This window comes from Cryptomeria japonica, chromosome 11 (genome assembly GCF_030272615.1).
Source record: "Cryptomeria japonica chromosome 11, Sugi_1.0, whole genome shotgun sequence".
Classification (NCBI taxonomy): domain Eukaryota; kingdom Viridiplantae; phylum Streptophyta; class Pinopsida; order Cupressales; family Cupressaceae; genus Cryptomeria; species Cryptomeria japonica.
The window spans coordinates 213,318,707-213,342,390 of NC_081415.1; the positions used below are offsets into that span (position 1 = coordinate 213,318,707).

At 37.7% G+C, this 23,684-nt stretch overlaps 1 protein-coding gene across 3 annotated transcripts in view; it reads left to right on the forward strand.

Annotated features, from left to right (window-relative positions):
* Positions 1-23,684, forward strand: part of LOC131068771 (exocyst complex component EXO84B) — a 202,287-nt gene that overhangs the window by 70,916 nt on the left and 107,687 nt on the right. For all 3 annotated transcript variants that reach the window (XM_058004032.2, XM_058004034.2, XM_059214075.1), the window contains exon 2: positions 10,981-11,078. In XM_058004032.2, the coding sequence (XP_057860015.2) occupies positions 10,981-11,078 (98 nt within the window). The remainder of the gene's footprint in view (positions 1-10,980; positions 11,079-23,684) is intronic.

Here is a 23,684-nt window from a genome sequence, read left to right on the forward strand (position 1 = left end):
CAGGTTTATGAGTCACTTCTGGCAGGAGCTATTCATGTTATGTGGAACTGAACTCACTCCGAGTACTAGTTACCTGATGGAAATATTGTCATTGATGTCAAAGATAAGATGTCAGAGTATATGGTTGAAGTGTTGACGACATATACCTTGTTAAAGCTAAAGACATGCATATCATGTTTAAGACCAACGGTCACTAAACCATGGAACGAGTCACAAAGAGTACTTACATGAGACAGTGATCCATACATATAACACTGATCTGCATTACAGTGATCAGTACACAGAGATAACAGACAGTGATATAAGCAAAGGAGTCTGACATTAATATATGTAGCCATATTCTATGATTGGATTCATGAAACCATGAATAGCAATAGAAGAAAAGTGAGGATTTGTAATACATGAGGAATCTGATAATGAAGAAAGTACCGATTATAATAATGATCTGCATCTTCATCAAAATGCTGACAGTTATTGGTATATATAAATCTGGAAATAACCATTAAGAAAGAAGCAATGAATATGGTCATTAATGCAGTGATTAGTAATAAGGCAGCGATATCATTCTATGGCCTACTTAGTGATCAGACCGACTTCATCCATGAATGAGGGTATTAGATGCGTTTAATAAGAAACAATCAATATACTTAAGTCATTGATTGAATGCAGTGAACAGCGATGTGAATGATAAAGAATGAATTGAGAGTGACTAATTAATATGTTTACATGGTGAAAGTATACAATACGTCACACAGTCAGTTTGGATTGACTTCTATGCTGGCCAATTAACAAAATTGATTGGTTATATGATTAGAGGAAAGTAATTCAATTAAGGATGATAAAAAATACGATTTGCTGGATACTATTTGATTCATCCAAGAAGGTTCGAGTAATGCCTAGCAAATATTACACAGCATGACAAGGTGTATACACAGCAAACGGAGTGAAGGTGCAGTTTTTATTGAAACAGAGAGCATGTCACAAAATAATATGAAGGAGAAGTAAATGTTAATATAGTAATTAGAAGAGTAAACAAAGCATAAGTTACATTAAGAAATGTTTACATGAAAACCGTGGATTATTCATGTATTGAAGGACTAAAGACCTATAAGACTAAAGATCTTCGTTATCTACACATATACCAGTAATTACTCAGATGATACAACGACGCACGTTCCTCTTTCATGTACAGTTTGAAGATAAATATTGAATGCCGTTAAAAGAAAATCGATCATAACCTTAAATGAAAGGTAGCGACTACATCTGCTAATACATCGGTGAAACAAGTTGTGGATAGCAGCGACTTATTTCCAAACTCAGCGACTATAATTGGATCGACTCTTTAAGAGGAAGAAAGTCATCGTACATATGATAATCATCATTTAGAACAGCAACTATGATTGGTATATGAAAATCGATTCAAAGACAAAGGAGTGACGTGTATGTTATTCCAAATCAGAAAATCATTGAAGACATGGTGCGATTGCCCGAAGACAGATTTGTGATTTGCTAAAGAAGTTAATTTAATTAAAAACAAACAGCGATGGTCAAGTACAAAAGAAATTTATTAAGTGTCTTATATTATAGCCGACTTAAAAAAGTGCTGGTCATATTACTCATAATGTGGCTGACGCTTCAATTATTGTATATGCGACTTCAAGAATAAATAAAGTCAACTTTAGCAAGACAGCGATTCCAATTGAATATTGAAGACAGCGATTATACTTTCAAATATAAACAATATAAATTGAATAAAGTTTGCAGCGGTTGTATGCAAAAGTTACTACACGAGGATATTGAAATCACTATTGAGGCAGCGACATCCTTACGAAAGGATATGAATGGATTTATCATGAGTAAGCAGTGATGTAATGCACAGCAAGGTGGCGACTTGGTCAACAATCTAATACAGACTTGTCTAAGGTGGTTAATAATAATGACAGCATATGATAATGGGAGAATATAATAAATGGTTTAGAAGTATATGGACAGGGATTACTAAATCCTACAGATGCAGTGATGTGTATTCCAAATATGGCTATGATCAGACAAGCACTTCTTAGCAGCATCTAAAAAGACGAATTCATGTGACCTGGCAAGCACACTGATTAAAGACGTGGCATTTGATATCATAATAATTGAAAATATACATGGCTAAAAGAATGGATAAAACACTTGATCTATTCAAGATAACAAACAAAGAATATCTTGTTAATATCCAAAAAGTGCGATTAGGAAGAATTCAAATATATTTTGAATTAAAAAGGACGTGTCTCATCCAAGAGGTATCTACTCTAAAGGACGTGTCTCATCCAAGAGGTATCTATTCTAAAGGACACATCTTTAAGTAATAGAAGATATATGAAGGGAGTCGATTTTATATAGAAGATGTGATAAGTGTGAATAATTCAAAAAATGAATGTTTGTGTGGACGTGGAAGATGATACAGAATTTGTAAAGGTAGTGCGTGGAAGGTATATCATTCTGATTTGTTACAGAAGAGCAGAAATAAATATAAAGAATATTTCAGACTAATAAAGGGTCACCTTTATTGGTGAAGAGGTATGCTGAAGTAGTATAAAAATAGATGAGTAATAGGTGTGAAAAGTAAGAGAGTTTAATATAATATCCCTCTAAATAGTGAGCAGATTTACGAAGACTTCTTAGAGCATATCTGTGAAGACTTTATGAGGCAGATTTTAGCAGACATAAGCATGTTGGAGCAGACTTATAGGACATATAAAATAGAGTATTGTGAGGAGAAGTATGAACAGATTTATAAAGTTTAGTGAAGATATTGTAATCAGTTTTGTCACAGATTTATTGTCAGCATTATAACAGTTTGTAGAAGGAAGTTTGAAGAGAATAGAATCCATCATCTGTTGTAGAAGCAACATTGTCAAGGTGGAGAGTCAGATTTATGTGAAGTGGGTTGGTGCTCACGAATTCAGATTTGGGAGTTGGTGCTTCCAGTGGGTTGGTGCTCACAAAATCAGATTTGGGAGTTGATGCTTCCAGTGGGTTGGTGCTCACAAACATGCTTAGGGGTTGGCGCCTCTAGTAGGTTGGTGCCTACGAAACATTGTAAAAGAAGAAATGTATAAAAGCATTGATTTACCACGGTTTTCTCCTGTAAGGATTTCCACGTATATATCTTGTGTTCATATTAGTTAAGATCATTTATGAATATTGTTTATGAGATAAGTTGTATACTTACGATTGAAATTGAAAAAGATTAAATTGGTAAAATATTGTTGTTATACTGATTCACACCCCCCCCCCCCCCTCGCCCCTCTCAGTATAACCGTGTGCTCTTCATTACCACCCACAGATAGATGGGCAATCGGAGATAGTAAACAAATGGGTGGAAGGGTACCTTAGGAATTATATTGCAGGGCAGCAGAAGGCCTGGGTAAAGTGGATTTACCTTTGTGAATATTGTTATAACACCACCTTCCACATGTCAATTTAGATGACGCCTTTCTTGGCATTATATTAATGAGGCACCAAATTTTCTGGATCTATTATTGAGTTATAGTATAGTGCCTAGTGCTGGTGATTTACTGCAGGAGAGCCAGGACACCATGAAGGCTCTCAAGGAGAATATGGCGAAAGCACAGAACCAACAAAAGCAATATGTTGATCAGAAGAGGACTGAGCGATCATTCGAGGTGGGAGATATGGTGTATCTGATGTTGCAGCCCTACTGACAATCCACTCTTAGAATGAGTGGTACATAAAAGCTTAAGCCACGCTACTATGTTCCCTTCAAAATAATTAGACGAGTGGGGGAAGTGGTTTATGAGCTAGAGCTACCGGCAAATAGCAAAGTACACAATGTTTTTCATGTATCACACCTCAAGAAGGCGTTGGGCCATCGAGTCGTACCATCTGCAATACTGCCAGCCCTAGATGATGAGGGGAAATTGATTCTGATACATGAGGCTATACTGGATGTCAGAGAGAGACAACTGCGAAGACGGGTTATGAGAGAATATTTGATAAAATGGAGAGATTTGCCGGTAGAGGATGCTCCATGGGAGAATGAAGAAATTTTACAGCATCTTGAGTTGAGATTGCTTGGGGACAAGCAATTTCAGGGAGGGCGGACTGTGATGTCCCCTTCTTGTTGACATCAGTTCTTTAGTGAGGATTAGCCTATTATCTTGGCCCTCGTAGGCTAATGAGGTTGGTTAGAGGGTCTCCTGAGGATTTGTATCATCTCCAGTGTTCAGAGTGCTTTAGTTTGGTCTTCGTTTGGCATGGTCGGACATCGTTTGCTCTACTTACTATTTTTAGCAAGTCTTGAGATGTTAGAGATGGAACCCTGCTATTTTTAGTAAAGGGGGTATGGTCATATGCAGTTTCCTCATGTCAGGTCCTTGTTTAGACTGCGTGCTAAAATGTTGAGTAATTAAGGAAATATTAATGTTTATTTGGTTATGAGCTTATATTATAAAGATAATATAATTTTATATTATAACTTAAGTGACTTAAGTTGAGGGTTTAGGCATTATAAAAGGGGGCCACATTATTAATTAAATTATGTGCACATTTTCCGAAGTTTTTATTATTTTTAATTCATTAATGATGCCAATGCAAAAATATAACATTAAATGCTATTAATGGTGCTTTTTGAAGAAATTCGAACTTTTTGCACACTTTCCTAGGAGGTACGACTTGCATTCTTTAGCTACAGCAGCAGCCAGGAGGAACACCAAGACTAGGGGCGATTTTGATCAATCAATAAATTCCAATAAAATTCAGGAAGGGGTGCTTTATAGTGGAGAAATCATCAGCAAGCAACATGAATGAAAAATCATTCATCTTGAAGAGAAATCGAATCATCAAAGGGCTGGTTTTTCATAGAAAATTCCATCAGCAGTTATAATAATTCTATCCGGGTATGCAAGTGTTGAAGAAGTGTTATTATTTCAATAGATATTGGAGTTATATGATTGTAATTATCATTTCCTTAAATAATCTCAGTATTTTCAGTTGCATGAGATTCATTCGCAATTTGGCATTTGCTTTTTCAATCAAACCCTCATCAAAAACACAAAAAATATAAAAACACCAAAACCAAAAAACAAATTCACAACAGAGACAGTAGTTAGAGTTGGTAGAGTTCTTACACTAGCCTTCTTAATGGCTTCCTGCAATGTAGGTGGATTGAAAGCCTTAATCCATCCCCGCAACGGATCAGCTAGACCATCCATAAACAATACCATGAGCCTCCTTTGTGATATGTCAGTAACTAACACTGAGATTCTTTGAATTTCTGAAATATAAGTCTCTAGTGGTCGCCATTGTTTGAGCTCAACTAGTTCCTTGAAGTGCAATTCTGGGTCCTTTTTGTCAAATCTCTCTATCAGTCTCTTAGTAAATTCTACATAAGAGGTAATTTGGTTATGCCCCATAGTAACCATGCCATGATGCCACCACTCGTGCAATGTCGTCAAGGTATATAGCCACGTATTTGATGGCTTCTTCTTTTGGCATAGGGTTAAGTTGAAGATACGTGTCCACCTTTTGAACCCAAGATTGTGCTGTGGTCTTGCCTGAAGCATCAAAATATGGTAGAGTCAGCTTCCCTACTTCCGTAATTTCAAAATTTTGATTCCTATCTTTGGTACGAGGTATATGTCTCATCCTCACATCAATGTAATCCTGCAGGGATATAGCTGCTTGAAAATTTGGTCCTCCACTCTCCCAATCTCTTCTGAACTGATCTTGTAAATCGGTGATCTGCAGCTCATTCATAGGCTATGTTAGTGCCCTAGGTGGGAAGGTAAGTAGAAGAGGTCTAGAGCTCACCGTTCTAGTGGGTTGAGCTACATGTCCAAAGTTGTCATCCACATTTCCTCTTCCGTTACGCTCATTTCCATTTTGTCCACCATTATTACCTCCATTGTTCCCACCATTGTTTCCACCTCGAGCATTAGCATTACCATTAACACCCAATTTCCTCGCCATCATCTGTAACGACAAGTCCATCCGTTGGTTCTATTCCTGTCCTCTCTGATCTACCTGTCGCTGCCCTTGCATGAATTGTTCCATCATATTGAAGAATCTCTCCTCACCTGGATCCCTTCTCTCATCCATATTGTCAATGTTTTGTTCTCCTGTAACTCCTTGTTCTTCTGGACCTATATTAAATGCTGCTCTATTTCTTCATGTGTTGTAATGGTGGGTGAAAGGTTGTTGGTCAAATCCAGACATAGTACTTTTTGCTCATATTGTCCTAGTACTTTTTGCTCATATTGTCCCCTCCAGGATGGCAAGATACACTGTTCTGATACCACTATAATATGCAGCCCTATTTGTAGTCTAATTTTTTTTTGGAGTGTGTGTTGTTTTTACAATGTCCACGATGCTAAATGAAGTGTAGGTTTCAAAGATAATATTGCTATATTTATATTGAAAGAAATATACTAGAAAGTTCAGAAATAACATTGCAAAAAATTCCATATTTTAACACACTTAAATATTCATTGTTTCGTCGAAGTAATGACAAGCCAGATCATAAAATATCATTTATTATCTAAATCTTACATACCCAGAAAATGCAGCATTGAAACTGTCCTTGCTGTTCACAAAATCTTCATTTTTCAAGCTCAAAACCCTAGGCGTCCAACTCCACATCAAGCTAACTTGATCAGCAATTAATGAGAGGTAAAGATAAGGTTCAATCTCCTCCTAAACGCCTCAGAAAACAGTAACATCAGCAGCTTCACACCTCTAGAAGTCCATATGAGCAAACTGGAAAGGGATGGCCGGCATAGAAAGGAATGTCCAGCTTTAAAGGGGACGCTTCAGCAATGGTAGCAAATCAACAAACAAAAAAATTCATTCCTCGTCCAAATTTACACTCCAAATTCTTCAGTAATTTGAAATTCCTCTATTAATATGAATATTTGCTAATCCAAATTGAGCTTCCTGTGTGAAAACTCCAAGTGATTCTCTAGACTATATCTTGCAACAGTGTGAAGAATGTAGCTCATGAGGGGTTTTGTTCTCACAAACCTCTGAGAAATAATCTCCAACAAACAAGCTCTAAAATCTCCAACCAAGCATGCTGAAAGAGCTCTCAAACCTTCTATTTATTCACTCTCCAAGGAAGTCAACCCAACTCACAGGCAATGTGGGATAATAGAAATTACTTTTATTTTAATATTATAATCTCCTCATTAGGGCGCCCATGTACCTTTTAAAAGAAAAGGGACATTTAATTAAACACTTAACTTTATGGTCCCACTAAAGTTATTAAATAACGATAAAGTTAAATATTTTAATTTAACTTTATAACTTAAAGTTATTGCTAAATAATAAACATGTTAAGGAATCTAGATCAGAGATAGAGAAGACAATAGTCTGATAATATGTAGTCAGGATAGACTTTAATGAGATCACTGCAATGAATATGTTTACCTCCGATGTATATGTATAAATCTATTTATTAACCTTCTATGATAACATCGACAGCTTGCTGGTTCGTGAAATTGCCACGGTTATTAGTTTCACTTCGCAGCAAGTGTCGATGCCGTTGCATAAATAGAGGAGTGAAGGGTCATGTCCATGTAGGGGCATGACTTCTACGTGTCTTATGCCACGTAGAGTCATGACCCTACGGGAACATGACTCTTCGTATATCGTTCATCGTTTAGTTAACTTCATTTACGGTGCTCGACTTCCTTACGGTGCTTGGGTTTGTTTATGGTGCTCGGGTTAACCACTTCGACTGTCATTGGATGATGATGACAATCACTATCTATGTCTTCCGACTTCGACAATCATCGGGATAATTCTGCTGTAGGAAATTTGCAACATGTCAATTAATATATATATATATATATATATATATATATATAGATTACTTGCTTCAATCCGAATGAGGCTATATCCTTAACAAAACATCTTCAATTAGAAGTAAATTGCCCAATTGGTATTCAACTTTCATCATCGACATTGTTGCCATTCAAGAATGCACTGAAAATGCTGAGTCACTGCCCTAGCTAGCCGACTTACTAAAAATAGTAAGTCTCCCATACCTGCATCAAATCAACTCGAATTTGCCTAAAAATGGAAATGCCTAGGCCAAATATCCTTGGGATCCCTTCAATATCCAAGTTAGCCCATGGGACCATGGAGAAATAGGTTAATGACGAATCACAAATTAACTGGTTAGAAAGGGGACATTACAGATCTTATCCTATCTTATTAGTAGTTGTCACATGGCATAGGGTTAAAACACTTGTCAACATCCTAGTTAGTCCTTTCTCTTAACCTTGTTTATATAAGCAAGGTCTCGTATGTGCATTTCATTGTATTGCATAGATAGAATATGCACATTATTGATCATATTGAACTAATATATTTTGCATTCATTATTGGAAATTTATGCTCTTTCTTTGCTCTGTTGTAGAAGTTTATTTTGGTTTTTGCAGCACCATCTTGGAAGTTTTGTGTCCTTGAATGACTCTAATAGGAACATTTGTATTTCGACTATAATCAGATTGGTGCAGTAGTAGTCATTAGAATTTGGGACTGGTAGACACCCAACATGGCTTTGGGATCCAGGGATTTATTTGATTGGTAGATTGCTTCACTTTTTAACTAGATTGAAAGAGTTGCTGAATTCAGTTGTATTGGTTTGGTGCAGTATAGATATGGAAAAGCATTCTACAGGTTCATTCGGGATCCTAGTATTGGCGTATAGGCTCAATTTGCTTGGGGACAAGAAATCTTTGGGAAGGGAGGATTGTAATGTCCCCATTTTTGGCCCATGCATTCAAAGAGAATAATTTAAATAATTAAATTAATTTGTAAATTAATATTTTCGGGCAACTTTTATTTAATTAATTATATTCAAAGTTGACTATTTTAGTTTAAGAAAGTGACTTACTTTAGGCCAAAAAAAAAATAAAAAAAAAAATATTATAAAGTCACTTTTATGAGAAAAAAAATCAATATTTTGAAAGTGATTTAATAATTAAATTCCAAAAAGTTTTACTTGGGTTTATAAAAGGAGACTAATGAGAAGGGATTCATTTTGAAGTTTGATTATTTCTCTTTTTTAGATTTCCTACTGGTAGGACAAAAACCCAATGGTTCTCTGATGGATGACAACCCAAAAGGCAGTATGAGCTGAAGATTTGGGATTTGAGGACAAAAACCTGTTGGATTCCGCTGGTCCAGTTTCATGCAGAAATTGCCTTTGTGTTGAAAGGGAAATTTAACTATCCAGATTTAATTTAATATAGCGGAAAGGTAAAATTTATTGATATTTGCTTACAAATAATAAATTTTGAGTGATTTGGTAAAATTGGATTTGATTATGAAGATTTGAGCCAGCATGCCTATGAAGAGTAATGAAGAATAAATATTATATTATTATTTCTCTTCTGAGCCAAAATCTGCCACCCAATAAAGGAACCGTACCATATTTAATTTTCATGGGACTTGCCATACATATTAATTGGTTGAAGGAAATGACTCAAATCATATATGCAGAAAATTTAAGCATGCCGTGGGTTTAATTTGCAATACGTTTGCTGGCCACTACCCTTCAAAGATTGTCGTACAACTTGGAGGGACCCATATTGTTGATGTGGAGCTTTTGGAAGAGATGAGACCGAGTCAAACTAGCCGTAGCCTTTCAAAAGTCATAATTCCTTCTATCACTGCCTACAAGAAAACAATCACAGTTGCTGTACTGTCAAAGGGAATGTAAAAGAAGTCATAAAAATTGCTATTTGATTTGTTGAGCAACACTAATGAATGCCAGCGATTAATATATAAATAGGAGTTTCTATGATTGAATGACTGCAAATTTCTGTATATGTTATTTTGGAACTGCTATATTTGCAACAACAATACTCTTAACTATCAAAATATTTCTATTAAATACATCTGCTATGTTGTTGCATGTGTAAAAGAAATGTATTCAATGTTTGAAGTTGAGGGTTGAATGCTACATTATTATTTCAAACAAGTTGAAAAACTATCTTAGAACTATCTGAAACACACTGTTCGACGAAATGTCTGTCAAACAAAAATCGTGAAAATTGGCATTTATTTAAACCATTCTGATAGAGGGTTCTTACAATTTCGAAGGTTTGGTGTACTCTCAAGCTTGGTTAGGTTGAAAACAATAGGTAAAATATTTGAACAATATGTAAGGTGAATAAAAAGAAATGACCCCTTGTTAACATCTTAAATTGTATTTCCTGTTAGAGCATGCTAGTTGTTTGAATGTGGTGAATATGTAGAATCTTTCCAATTATCTAGCTTGAAAAAAGAATATAATATTATTACTAAATTGCTATTGTTTCGTAAGTTCCTGTTGAAACCATGTAGTCAATGGTGTTCTGAGATAATAAATCAATCTTTCTTTAGGGTCATAGATCTCTCGTCCAGTGTTTCCTGTATGAATATTCCTTGTATTTTGGAGAGTTTTAGTAAAGATAAAGGTGAGTTATATTCTCCTTCACTTTTCACTTTATATATTGTGTCAAATTTGTATCATTAAAGATTAACTCTTGACCAAGTTAGGGAGTAAATGAGATCTTTCCAATCCTCTTATTGAAAAGGATTGTGCTGAATTTTGTTGCATTTTGGAGAACTTTCATTATTGTTTGTTATACACGTAGAAGCAGGGTATCCTAGTAGTGTCTCCAATTCCATTCAGATTGTTAAATCTATAAGCATTGTATATTTGCTGCTATGCATCTTAGCTGAGATGTTGAAGTGTGTGGTGATTTTTACTTCAGAAAGACAATGCTGGGAATACCTTTTTTTTTAATAAGTGCTTCTGCAATACTCTTTTGTCAAGTGTTTATGTATTTCATGGTTCATAATAACTATTTAGAGTTGAGAACATACAAATCACTTATTGAATTTAGGCTCAAGTAACATCAATATAATGCAAAATTATTATCAGCTTTGGTGATAATGTGATAGGCATCTACATATCTGCAGGGAATAAGACATCTTTGCCTCGAGCTATTGGACCTGAAGAAAGCATCAACTGAAGAATTACGAAGAAATGTCTATTCAAATCATTCGGAATTTCTTAGGTAATCTTTGCTTTCACTGATTTTACTGTTTGCAATGGATTTGCTTTTCAGATATCAGGAAAATAATATATTTTGACTACTTGATTCTTCCTTGTTCCCTTAGAAGCCTTAATTTGTTGGTCACTGACAATTAAAGAGGAACATGCATAGAAATTTTCCTGAGGTTCTGGCAAATCAAAACTTCCTGCCTGCTTGCCTCTAGGCTTAACTCGAGAAAAATCAAAGCTATACAAAATTTGTTCTCTTGCCACTTCTTGGTGGTTGTTATTTGTGGCTTAATTGGAAATTGTTGTAAATATCAATAGAACACTAAATATTATTATTCTATTAGGTATCAGGATACCAATTACAATGAGGTTCATCTCCTTATATAGGGTATGGAAAATTTGCGTTCTTGCCCCTTGCTGGTGGTTGTAATTTGTGGCCTAATCAAAAAGCATATTTATTGTTGATACAATTTTCTTTTTGAAGCATCGTCAATCAAGGATCTTAATCAATTTTGTCTGCAATAATAATTTTATAGTCATGCAATCTACCTTTCTCTTAATCATTTCTCTAGTGAAAATACTGTAGCTTAGAGACCAAAACCGAGGGGCATGTATATGCCAGAAAACATCCAGAACTTCCGCCTAGCCTGAACTCAACCTCATCTTCTGTTGACAAATTAGGAGCAATGGCCTCTTGTATTGCTGCTTGTTTCCTTGTCCTCTTCAATTTCTTTTTATCTAGTGCTGCAATAAGGGCTATCACCTCTCATTTAACCTCTATAGGAGCTTTTGGACATGGCCTGGCATCATGGTAAGGAATGTCTGCAAGATGGTATTTGAGACGATTGATGCCTCCACTAATGCTGCTTCATGCAATAGGTACAAATAATAGTCCCTCATCCCATTATGCCATGTTTCCAAGCGAGGTCATGGCTACTAGGACGTGTCCTTCCAACAGGTTGATTTGCACTTGCACTTGCATTTGCTGAGTTTGAAGCAGATGTGGATCCGGATGCCATTATGATCTTAAGTCAACCTACAACATCGAGACCAACAAAAAAAGAATTATTTATCTCCATTACAGTTGGAAAAAGAATTAGTCCGCAATTACAGTTGAAATTTGAAAAAGCTAAGAAGAATTAAAACTCTCTATGTTTAAAATTGTATTTAAAAACTATATTAAAAATTATATTGAAAAACTAATAATTAAAAACTTAAAAATATAACTATATTAAAAACTAAAAATTAATAAAGTTTAAGACTAAAATTAAAACTATATTAAAAATTTGTGTTTAAAAACTATATTAAAAATTATATTGAAAAACTATATTAAAAATTTCTCAATTTTTTTCATAAACTCTATATAAAAACTAATTTAATAAATTAAAAATCTCTGCAAATTTATATGATTTAGAGAAAGGAAAAATGCAAAATAGAAGAAAAAAGCCCTGAACAAATACAAAGAATGACGATTATTGGCGCTGTCAAAACACAAAAGGAAAATAGAAATTTTTTTGAACTTACCTTGAATTGCTGCTCACGAGTCACAAAAAATCACTGCTCTTAGATTGCCAAAAATTGACAGTGAAGGTGGGTGGAGTCGGGCTAGGGCTTTAATGCTGAAGATTGCCTCCAAAACGCATCAAAGTTGTTTTGAAAATTGCGTGAAACTTGTGTTTTCCCTGCATGCGAGCCTCTACAAGAATTTTCGATGAGTCCCAACGAGTTTTTGGCGAGTACTAGGCAATTTTTTAGTGAATTTTTCATGCATTTAAGTGCGAGTTAAACTATGAGTCACTCGCTAGGGTTTCAAAGAGGCGAGTTTTCATAGACTCAATGAGTACTCGCCAAGTTTGCAAACTATGCATGAGGGTGTTCGGGATACCCTTGAAGGGAGCTTCTGTTGCCAAGCTGAGTGGGAAGATGACATGGTAGCACAATGAGGCCCTTTTGAAGAGAGTGTGCCAATTAGATCTCACCAAGGAGAAACAAGATTGCATTTTGAGCATTAGTATTAGTAGGGGATTGAAGAAGAATTTTATTGCCATGACTAAATGGCTATGTATATTGGATTTAATTATGAGTAGATTCATGAGAGCTAGTAAGGCATCCGACATTGCTATTTGGATGATAGAACTAATGGTGGGACTAAGCATTGGCTAAGTGTATAACTGGGTAGGCGTGCTTTTGGGGAGGATCAAAGAATACTTGTGCTTGGAGCACAAGGCCTTTTATATGACATATTTCACACTCAGGTTCCCTGAACAAGTGGGGTAGATTATAGCCAATTGGCCAACTCGATGCTTCTTGGCCAATCGCGTTAGGCATTGCAGAGTTGGAGGACAACATCCTCAAATGGTTACACATGTTAGGGGTACCACTAGATGGCCCTTCAATTGAGTCGCTAGGCTTACTTTCAGAGAGTATTGGGAGGCAGGAGAATGTTAAGATGCAAGAGACTGTGATTGCTTCGGTAGTTGATACTCAACATAGTGAGCATCCCTAGTCAAAGCTAGTTCCGCCATTTCCAAAGCCAACACCTACCAAGGAGACAACACAGCCAACTGTAGAGCCAATTCCTGCTGCAATTCTGTAGGCACCTCCTGAGGCTATACAATCACTAGACACTCTTGTAGGAGAGCTGGAGTCGTCATCCAGTGAGGTTGATAGGATTGTTCTACAATTGGGCTGATCGAATCCCTATGGTCATGTGGGCACAATACAATGATAAATTAGAGAATCGTAGGCGATGGCCAAGTTCATGGATACAGTTGGGGACATAACTCAATACCTTGATATTGTCCATGACCCCTTCGTAGCACATGTGGTTGAGGGAATAACTACATTTATGCAAGTGGAATGCTCGAGAGTTCTTTAGATGTCTCATCTCTCGAGGGTGGCAGCGTGTAGAGACACTTGATATGCTAGCTACTTGGCACCCACCACAGCCGACAATTAGAGGCAGACATGGCCAAGTGTTGACAGCACTCAATTGCACAGAGTTGTGCTTTCGAGGCCTCTTTCTACGCTACCATAAACATGTGGCTTTGATGGAGGAAGCCACCCAGTCGAGAGACTGGGCCCTTTGCTAGGCCAAGAATGCTCAAAAGGAGTCGGCTGATCAAATTCAGAAATCTCAAGAGCAACTAGCCCAAGAGCACAACCAATTTACAACATTAGAGAAGACAATGGTTGAGAAAGAGAGCTAGTTGGTGGAGAAAGACAAACAATTGGTAGAGAGGACCACCCAGCTTGGTGAAAAGGACCAACAATTAGCAGAGAGGGATAATAAGTTATTGGAGAAGGAAAAAGAGCTTGAGAAGACCAAGAAGAATTTGATGGAGGCTGCTTATATGGTAAAGGCATCTTGAGAGTGAGTTGGTGGCTAACCAATGCCTTCAATGATTTCAATAGTGGCACTCTCAAGATTCCACCCCTACTTCCTCCATACATTGAGGGATGTCTTCTCACCCCTCTCAATATATATTCTCTTCAATTTTGTTGTGTCCAACTCCCAGTTTGTTTTTGTCGTTTGGAAGATGACATTCTTTTTTGGGGGGCTGATGTAGTCAGCAACGGGTATAATTGTAGTCGGCAAATAAATAATTGTTATGTTTTGTAATTGAGAAGATTATTTCACAACTACTTGTGGATTGGTAGTTGGCGATTACCGGCGGTTGGTAGCTTAACCAACCCAATACACTATTTATATGTACTTGTTGTAGTCGAGACATCTATCTCTCTCTTTGATGTTATGTACTGATTGCATATCTATTACTTGGTAATGTATCATGTCCCCACTTCTCTAGTTGCTATATTGATGTATGGATTTGCCTGATATCCATCCCCACAGGCAAGCTTACGGTGTAAGGGGATGAGTGGTTAGCCAATGGGGTCATCTATCTAGACATAAATTGCTTTGGTCAACTTTTAATAATATAACTGTATAATTTTATGTTATAAAGTTACTTTTTCTAAAAATAGAAAAAGGTTGATAAAAGTAACTAATAAGTTACTATTTAATTTAATAAGTAACTTTGTTTCAAAAGTTACATGACCCACATCCCTAGGCAAGAATAACTTAAAAGGTGGTTAAGAAATTCATGATGAAATGACCCTTAAGGCTGGGCGCACAATTGGAAAGAGAATAGAAGATTCCTTGGCATCTTGGAGATGCCTCTTTAGGGTTCAATGCTTTTATGCAAGGAGGAATTTATTTTGGAGATTATTCAATTTTTCATTCTCTTGTGAGATTTTCTTGGTTTGCACGGGTTGCAGCAGAAAACACAAGTTTGGGAGCTTGAGAGGGCGAAAATCCTCCATTTGCTGAAGGTGTGGACGAAATCCCTCATCCCCAGCATTCCCACGACAACATACAAGGTTCGGATTTGACCATTAAGGGTCAGGGTCAACAAAATCACTCCTCTATTACCGTTGGCTGGCCTATGACAGCAGATCTGGGCAGTTTGCAGGTTGCTTTCAACAGTTTTGGTGACATTTAATGCAGGCCGTACTACTATAGCTAGGCCGTACCACTCTTCTTGCCTGTGGAGGCCAATTAAATAAATTGAGGGGTTTTGGCTCCTCTATTAGTGTGTGAATTCATTGTTGGGGTATTAATAATTGATCACAATTTGTTTGGTGTGAAGAAAATATCAGATTTGGGCAGCAACAACAATTCATTGAGGAAAAGGGACATAATTTGGGAATCTTGCCTGGCAAGAATTTGGAATTCCAACTGAGTCTGAATAATTCTTCAATATTAGTTTTTGGTAATTATACTAGAGTTAAATAAAATCATTCGCAACCCTTAGTAGCAGCTGGAGGTGCTTGGAGAAGCCATTGCTTTAGTCTAGGCTCAAATTCTACCTTCAAACCCCAACGTTGGACTCCTAGTAGGCCTTGAACGGCTTATTTCTATCAAGAATTCCTCTTATTATTTATTTGTATTTACTGCAATTAATAATCAGAAGTCTGGAAACTATTATCAGCTCTTTATTTATTGTATTGCATTTATTATTTCCCATGTATTGTCAAAAATCCAAAAAACTACAAAAAATTGAAAATACAACAAACTTCCAAAAACACTTCTCACTGGTCAAAGAATATCAATCTGAAAACAATCAACAATTGGATCAGATTTATTAGTCAGGGATCTTTCATAATGAAACATTCATCTTTTGAATATGCTCAATGAGTTATATTGTTGTTTGTTGCTATTTCTGATAAATAAAGTACAAGAAATAATAATACAAATGATAATGCATATCGGACAGGGCAGTAAAATATATCTTTATTCGCTCATGCAATTATTATAGAGAAGAAGACCAAAGATGGTTGGCCAAGGATTACAATTGACCCGACTATTCCATCCTACCTTCCTTGGCGGTACATAACATATTTAAAGGACCTGACGGTTGCAGAGAGGTACACAATCGTCAACCAACCTGTTGACGGGTGTTTAGTGACCACACCAACACAAAATAAAGTTCCAATGGTCACTTTATCCTCTCTTGATCAAAATCATGTGTATGCTAAGATTGCAGGAATATCATACAATGACTCCAAGGTTCCAATTGCGTACAGTTAGCGACTTTACGATGGATATAGACTCATTTGGTTGGTGTTTCTAGTAATCCAAGGGGACTTACGCACAATAAAGAAGACTTAAATAAATTCTAAAACTTCAAGGAGACTTCATGAATGATTTGTCGATGACTAGCTATTATTTGGGACTTTATCAATAAGATAATGCAAAAAGTAAATAGGAAAGGGTTGAGAAATTCTAAACTAAATCTAAGAACTTAACAGACAACAAAGCTCAGGCGAGATCGACCACACTTTACTTCGTCACTATCAGATAATGTAATGTCCCCTTTCTAACCAGTTAGCTCTTGAATTGTTGTTAGCCTATTTTTTCATGGTCCCGTAAGATAACCGAGACATTAAAGGGACTTAGAGGCCATTTGGCGTAGGTAAATTCAGTTGCAGGCCATTCTGAGGGGTTTTGAGGTACTTTTGGGCATACTTACTATTTATAGTAAATTATTTTGGACATGATTGGGCATCCAACAACAGTGACATGTCGATGGTAATTGTTTAAAATCAACAAGAAAATTTATTTATCACTGATATGATTTATTGTGCGTTAATATAGTTATTTTATAAAGTTAAATTTAAATATTTAACTTTATTAATACATAGACTATAATTTGTGGGAAATATTTAAATAAAAGAGTCCCCTTTATTTTATAATACATTGGAGACATAAGTTACATAAAGGGAGTTATGTTTTATCACACATTGACAAAATGAAGGAATGGGCTCTTGTGAGAACATTATAAAAGAGATGGAACAACTTCCATTTAGTATGCTTGGTGAATTGATGAAATTGTGAATTTTGTTGGTGTTGGAAATAAGCCACACCCAGACCGACAATGGACTGGTCCAAGAGGGGCCAGTAGCTTAGTGGTAGAGCACTCCAACAGCGTATGGAAGGTCCTAGGTTCGAGTCCTAGCTGGTCTATGTCTCAACATGGTATCAGGGCACAGGTCCAGGCTAGGAGCCCCAAGCACACGAGAGGTGTGGCTTAAGGGGGGGTGTTGGTGTTGGAAATAAGCCACACCCGAATCGACGATGGACTGGTCCAAGAGGAAATCCCTCTTTGCTAGCAATCTCTACGCTGTTCGAAGACATAGTTTGGAGATTTGATGGAAGTAAGAAGGTAAAATTTTGAAGTTTGCATTGTAGCTATTTCGTCTTTCATCGTGGCCTTGCCTGGGGAGTTCGATTAGTGGCGTGGCTTGTTTTCCTTCGAATAGTATTGCTGTTGCACACTCTGTATGATTAGACTGTACCAAATAAAGGAGAAAGAAGGATTTAAAGATTTCTACAGTGTCATGAACAGTGTCGTGAATAGTGCTGCTACAATGCATAAACAATGTTTGCAGCAGAATTTCAGACTTGTGGAGGCTTGATTTGAGTTTCCTTCATCATCATATGGTCTTCTAAATTGCTTATCTCGTTGCCCTTGGATTCATGCATCATCCGAGTATGTTGTAATTGTTGAACATTCCAATACTTTGGGTTTGTATTTGCTGTTAAAGTCTGATAAACACCCTATCAGACCTGATTTATTTGTTATCAGACTTTATATTTCATTGATAAAGGGTTCCTTTGATATTGTTAGTGGTTTGTGTTATTACAAAAGCTCGCACCCTTGCTGATCTATCAACTCAACAACCTTGTGAAACATGGAAACAACCCCGAAGTGTGGGACCTTGCGCAAGGGGGTTGAATCTCCGGAGAAGGCTGGCTTCCTTCTCAATCTAGGTGCAGGTGTTGAACCAACTCAACACTTCAAAACTAACTCCTAGGCCTATCCTAAAAAAATGCAGAGGTAAAGGGAAGAGATAAATGCTTAAAACAAAAGGAGGTGATGCACCAAGAAGAGATTGTTTCTCTCCCTACCCGAAATGACACAAAGAATCAATTGAAACACCTAGGAGATGTACAAAACTTCAGTTGTATGAGTGACCCCGATGCATGTATGGAGGTTACAATTCGTTGAATGTCAAGAGGGGAGAAGGTTTCCCACAAGTCACACTCAGAAATAAATTTAACATAGCATATATGAGAGAAGAACCACAAAACATACACCTATGATGAAGGTAAGAAACATACACAACATACATAAGTTGAAAGAAGGCAAGAATGGTGATTTCAATTAATTATAAGGCCAATGGCCAACTTACAGTTGCAAAATACAGAACAATACAAGAGAAGTGGGAGAGCATAGAATAGCTCAAGCCAGCAGGGAGAGAACCCTTTACAATGAGTCTTAACAACCTTATATAGAAAAATGGTTATAAGAGTGATCATGACCCCTGCATGTCAGTTTGGGAGTACAGGGAAGTGCATGCACTTGACTTTTGTACATGCAAGCAACCTAGCCATACCCACAAAAGGCAACCCTGAGAAGGGTGGATTGACTGAACTTCCAAAGTCAGAGTATGTAGACATGACATAAGGCACTACAACAAGCATGGTCCTGTACCTCCCTTGATGGAAATCCTACCAAAAAATTAAATGCACCCTTGTGGCTCCACAAAAGAAGGTGCATAAGTCACCAAAACTGTCGGATCATTTAAAACCATGAGTGTCGATCACGCCATCCGGAAGTGTTGTCAATCGGAAAAAAGTCCGGGGACTTCGGAAACTCGGGTTCCCGAAGTGGGGAAGACAATGAAAGAACTTCGAAATCTCGGGGTTTCGGAGTTCCGAGGAAGAGGAAAGAGACGCAGTAGGGAACTTCGGAACCTCGGGGTTCTGAAGTTCCAGAGAACTGAAAAAAAGGCTAAGGAAGGAACCTCGAAACCTCGGGGTTCCAGAGTTACGGGAAAGAAGAAGGGAAGCAAGGGAAGAGAACTTTGAAACCTCGGGGTTTCGGAGTTCCAGAGAAAGAAAGGAAGAAAGGCTTAGGAACTTGGGAACTTGGGGGTTCCAGAGTTTTGGGGTTGAGGATTTAGGAACTTGAGAACTTGGGCTTTCGGAGTTCCGGGGTCAAGGACTTAGGAACTTGGGAACCTGGGGGTTCTGGAGTTCCAGGGTTGAAGACTTAGGAACTTGGGAACTTGGGGGTTCCAGAGTTCCGGGGTTGAGGAAGAGAAGACTTAGGAACTTGGGAACCGGGGGGTTCCGGAGTTCCAGGGTTGAAGACTTAGGAACTTGGGAACCTGGGGGTTTCAAAGTTCCGGGGTTGAAGGCTTAGGAACTTGGGAACCTAGGGGTTCCGAAGTTCCGAGGGTTGAGGAAGAGAATACTTAGGAATTTGGGAACCTGGGGGTTTCGGAGTTCCGGAGGTTGAGGAAGAAAAGACTTAGGAACTTGGGAACCTGGGGGTTCCGGAGTTTCGGGGTTGAAGACTTAGGAACTTGGGAACCTGGGGTTCCGGAGTTCCAGCAAGACAACACTTCAACTTCATGATTCCATTGTTTTCTCTTTGATCAACTGAGGCAGCACTGGTCCATAGAACATATCTCTGATCGGTTCTCACTGATGGATCAAGGGTGTCATAAAATGACAACAGTTTGTTATGTTCTTTCTTTTATGGTGCTTGTTAATGCAATTCAATTGATCCAAAATTCAAACAACAAAATTCAAAAATTCATATCAGACCCAAAGAAAATCAGAATTCAGAGGTTTGCATGCTAAGTGTTTGACAAAATGCCAAACCATCAAAACTGAAAATTGGAATAAAACAGGGGTCGTTATTACAGTGGTATCAGAGCTGTGTATCTTGCCATCCTGGATGGTATAATATGGGCAAACAGTGACATGTCAGGTTATGATCAACAACACTTCACCCACCATTACAACACATGAAGAAATAGAGCAATACTTAATACAAGTCCAAAAGAACAAGGAGTTACAGGAGAACAAAACGTTGACAATATGGGTGAGAGAAGGAATCCTGGTGAGGAGAGATTTATACAGTTATTGGACACACTAGTTCAGGGACAACAATTAGCAGAGCAAAGAGCACAAGAATAGAATCAGCGTTTGGACCACATATAGGAAATATCACTAGTGATAGAACAAAATCACATTAATACAAACTTGCTGATGATAAACATAGACTGCATATAGATAATCTTCCACACGATTGGAGTATCTTCGAAATTCACCAAATGAAAAAGGAGTTACAAGAGAACAAAACATTGACAATATGGGTGAGAGAAGGAATCCTGGTGAGGAGAGATTTATACAGTTATTGGACACACTAGTTCTGGGACAACAATTAGCAGAGCAAAGAGCACAAGAACAGAATCAGCGTTTGGACCACATATAGGAAATATCGCTAATGATAGAACATAATCACATTATTACAAACGTGCTGATGATAAACACAAACTGTATATAGAAAATCTTCCACACGATTGGAGTATCTTCAAAATTCACCAAATGAAAGAGGTGGCATCCCTCTTATGCACACAACAGTGACTCTTCATGAAGAGTCGACTTCTTCAAGGGCAACGTGATCCTTCATCAAGGGGTGGCGAACAATATCAATGAGGAGACGTGTCTAACCATGGGTGACAGGTGTGTGTCTTAACCGATACTTAGTTAAGGACTTAAAACAAAACCGCTTCATAATGTATATTACCTTCTTTCTCTAGAGTATACACAGGTTCATGATTGTCTAAGGCTGATAGGCCAATTAGACAATCATGTTTGCTATGTCTGCCAAGGGAAGGATCCAACCATAGCTATAACTTCAACAAGTGGAGGACCCAATTTTCAGGCAGCTATATCTCTACGAGATTACATTGATGTGAGGTGAGACACATGCCTCGTGCATGAGACATGAACCAAAACTTCGAGCTATGGAAGAAAGTAGGGAAGTTGTCTCTATCGTATTTTGACGCTTCTAGGAAGACTACAACACGAGCTTGGGTTCAAAAGGTGGATACTTACCTTTAGCATAATCATATGCATGAAGAAAAAGCCATTAATATGCCGCTACACACTTGGATGGAATTGCACGAGTGGTGGCACCATGGCATGGTGACTATGGGACATGACCAAATCACTTCCTATGTTGAGTTCACAAATGGATTGATAGAGAGATTTGACAGGAAGGATCTAGAACAATATTTCAAGGAGTTGGCACAGTTGAAACAATGGGGACCACTAAAGAACTATATCGTAGAGTTCTAGAGACTCTCAATATTAGCTACAGATATATCACAAAGGAGGCTCATGGTGCTTTTTATGGATGGATTGGCTGATCCATTAAGAGGGTGGATTAAGGCCCTCAATCCCCCTACACTACAGGGGGCCATTAAGAAGGCCAAGGATATGGAGGCTTCTAATTCAAAAAGCTGATTTTAGTCTAAGAGTTTCCCATAGAAAAAAGAAAAGGACAAGAAACAGAGTTTCACTGATGTCGTGCTAATCCATTCATTCCTAGGATAGTTTAGAACCTCTCTAAACCCTCACCTTTTGCTATTTTTTTGACAAACATTTATTAGTATTAGGAAAGAACTTCATTGCATATCATTCGCAAAGTGCTTCATGAAATCTTTTCTTGTGTAAAAGGCCCCTTGATGAAACAGTATTCACAACGACCAACTGTGCTTATCTACACGTCGTGACTCGACATACGAGAACCTTAGAGTTGTCTCAAGTGATCCTTTAGCCAATCTTCAACATTTGAGTAACTTTTTTCAAGAGAGGATAAGATAATTTTGGGTATTTTATTCTGTGTTCGCATGTGCGTAATAACCACATCAACAAAACGTTTGTTTAGACATGACCAGGTGGAGTGGGCAGCAGAATTTTTGATCATGCCTACAATTACAGAGAAACAACTTAAGGAGTACCATCCCGACATTTAGGAGGTCATATCTAAACATACAGAGGTGCTTGGAAACATTCCACCAGGTGTTCCTCCAGACTCCAGAGAAAGGAATAGAGCATGTGATTAAACTAGAGGAGGGGGTGAAACCTGTGATTACTACCCCCTATTGTCATCCTAAGGTGCACAAGGCTGAGATTGAGAAAGCAATAAAGGAGTTGCTGGAGATGGGACATATTAGGCCAAGCAAAAGTCCATTTGCTTCAGCAGTGTTGTTAGTGAAGAAGGATGGGACATGTGCATTGACTACAAAACACTTATAAGAAAACCATTAAGAACATATATCCCATTCCTAGGATACATGAGCTGATTGATGAGTTGCACAAAGCTTGCTATTTCTCGAAGATAGACTTGAGATTAGGGTATCATCAGATCAAGATGACAGCAAAGGACTTCGAAAAAACAACATTGAGATGTCACTTTGAGCATTTTGAGTTCCTGGTTATGCCATTTGGGCTAACCAATGCACCAGTTACTTTCTAGAGCTGCATGAACCAGGCCTTTCGGAGACAACTGAGGAAGTTTGTGCTTATATTTTTTGATGACATCTTGATATATAGTAGGACATGGGAGGAGCATCTGCAACACTTGGAGGAGGTATTGAGCATTCTTGAGAGTGAGCCCCTTTATGCCAAAGAATCTAAATGCGAATTGGGTTTGACAAAGTTGTTATACCTTGGCCACATCATTAGCGCAGATGGAGTGAGGGTGGACCTAGATAAATCAAAGCTATAGTTGAGTGGCCTACTCCTACTAATCTTACTCAGCTCAAGGGGTTCTTTGGTGTATGTGGATTCTATAGGAGGTTTGTGAAGGGGTCTTCATAGACAGCCGCTCCACTTACGGATTTGACGAAGAAGGGAGCCTTTGCATGGACAGAGACAGCTCAGAGGTGTTTTGAACAGTTCAAACAGTTGATGACATCTTGTCCAGTGCTAGCACTTCCAGACTTCTCCAAACCATTTGAGCTTCAATGTGATGCATCTGGAGATGGGGTGGGTGCAGTCTTAATGCAGGAAAAGCATTCCATTGCTTTTGAGAGCAGGAAGCCAAGGGGAGTAGAGAAGAGCTATTCTATATATGAGAGGGAGATGTTGGCCATAATGCATGCATTGGCCAAATTCAGGTCTTTATCTGGCTGGAGGTAAATTTGTGATTAAAACAAACCATAACAGTATAAAATATTTTATTATGTGGAG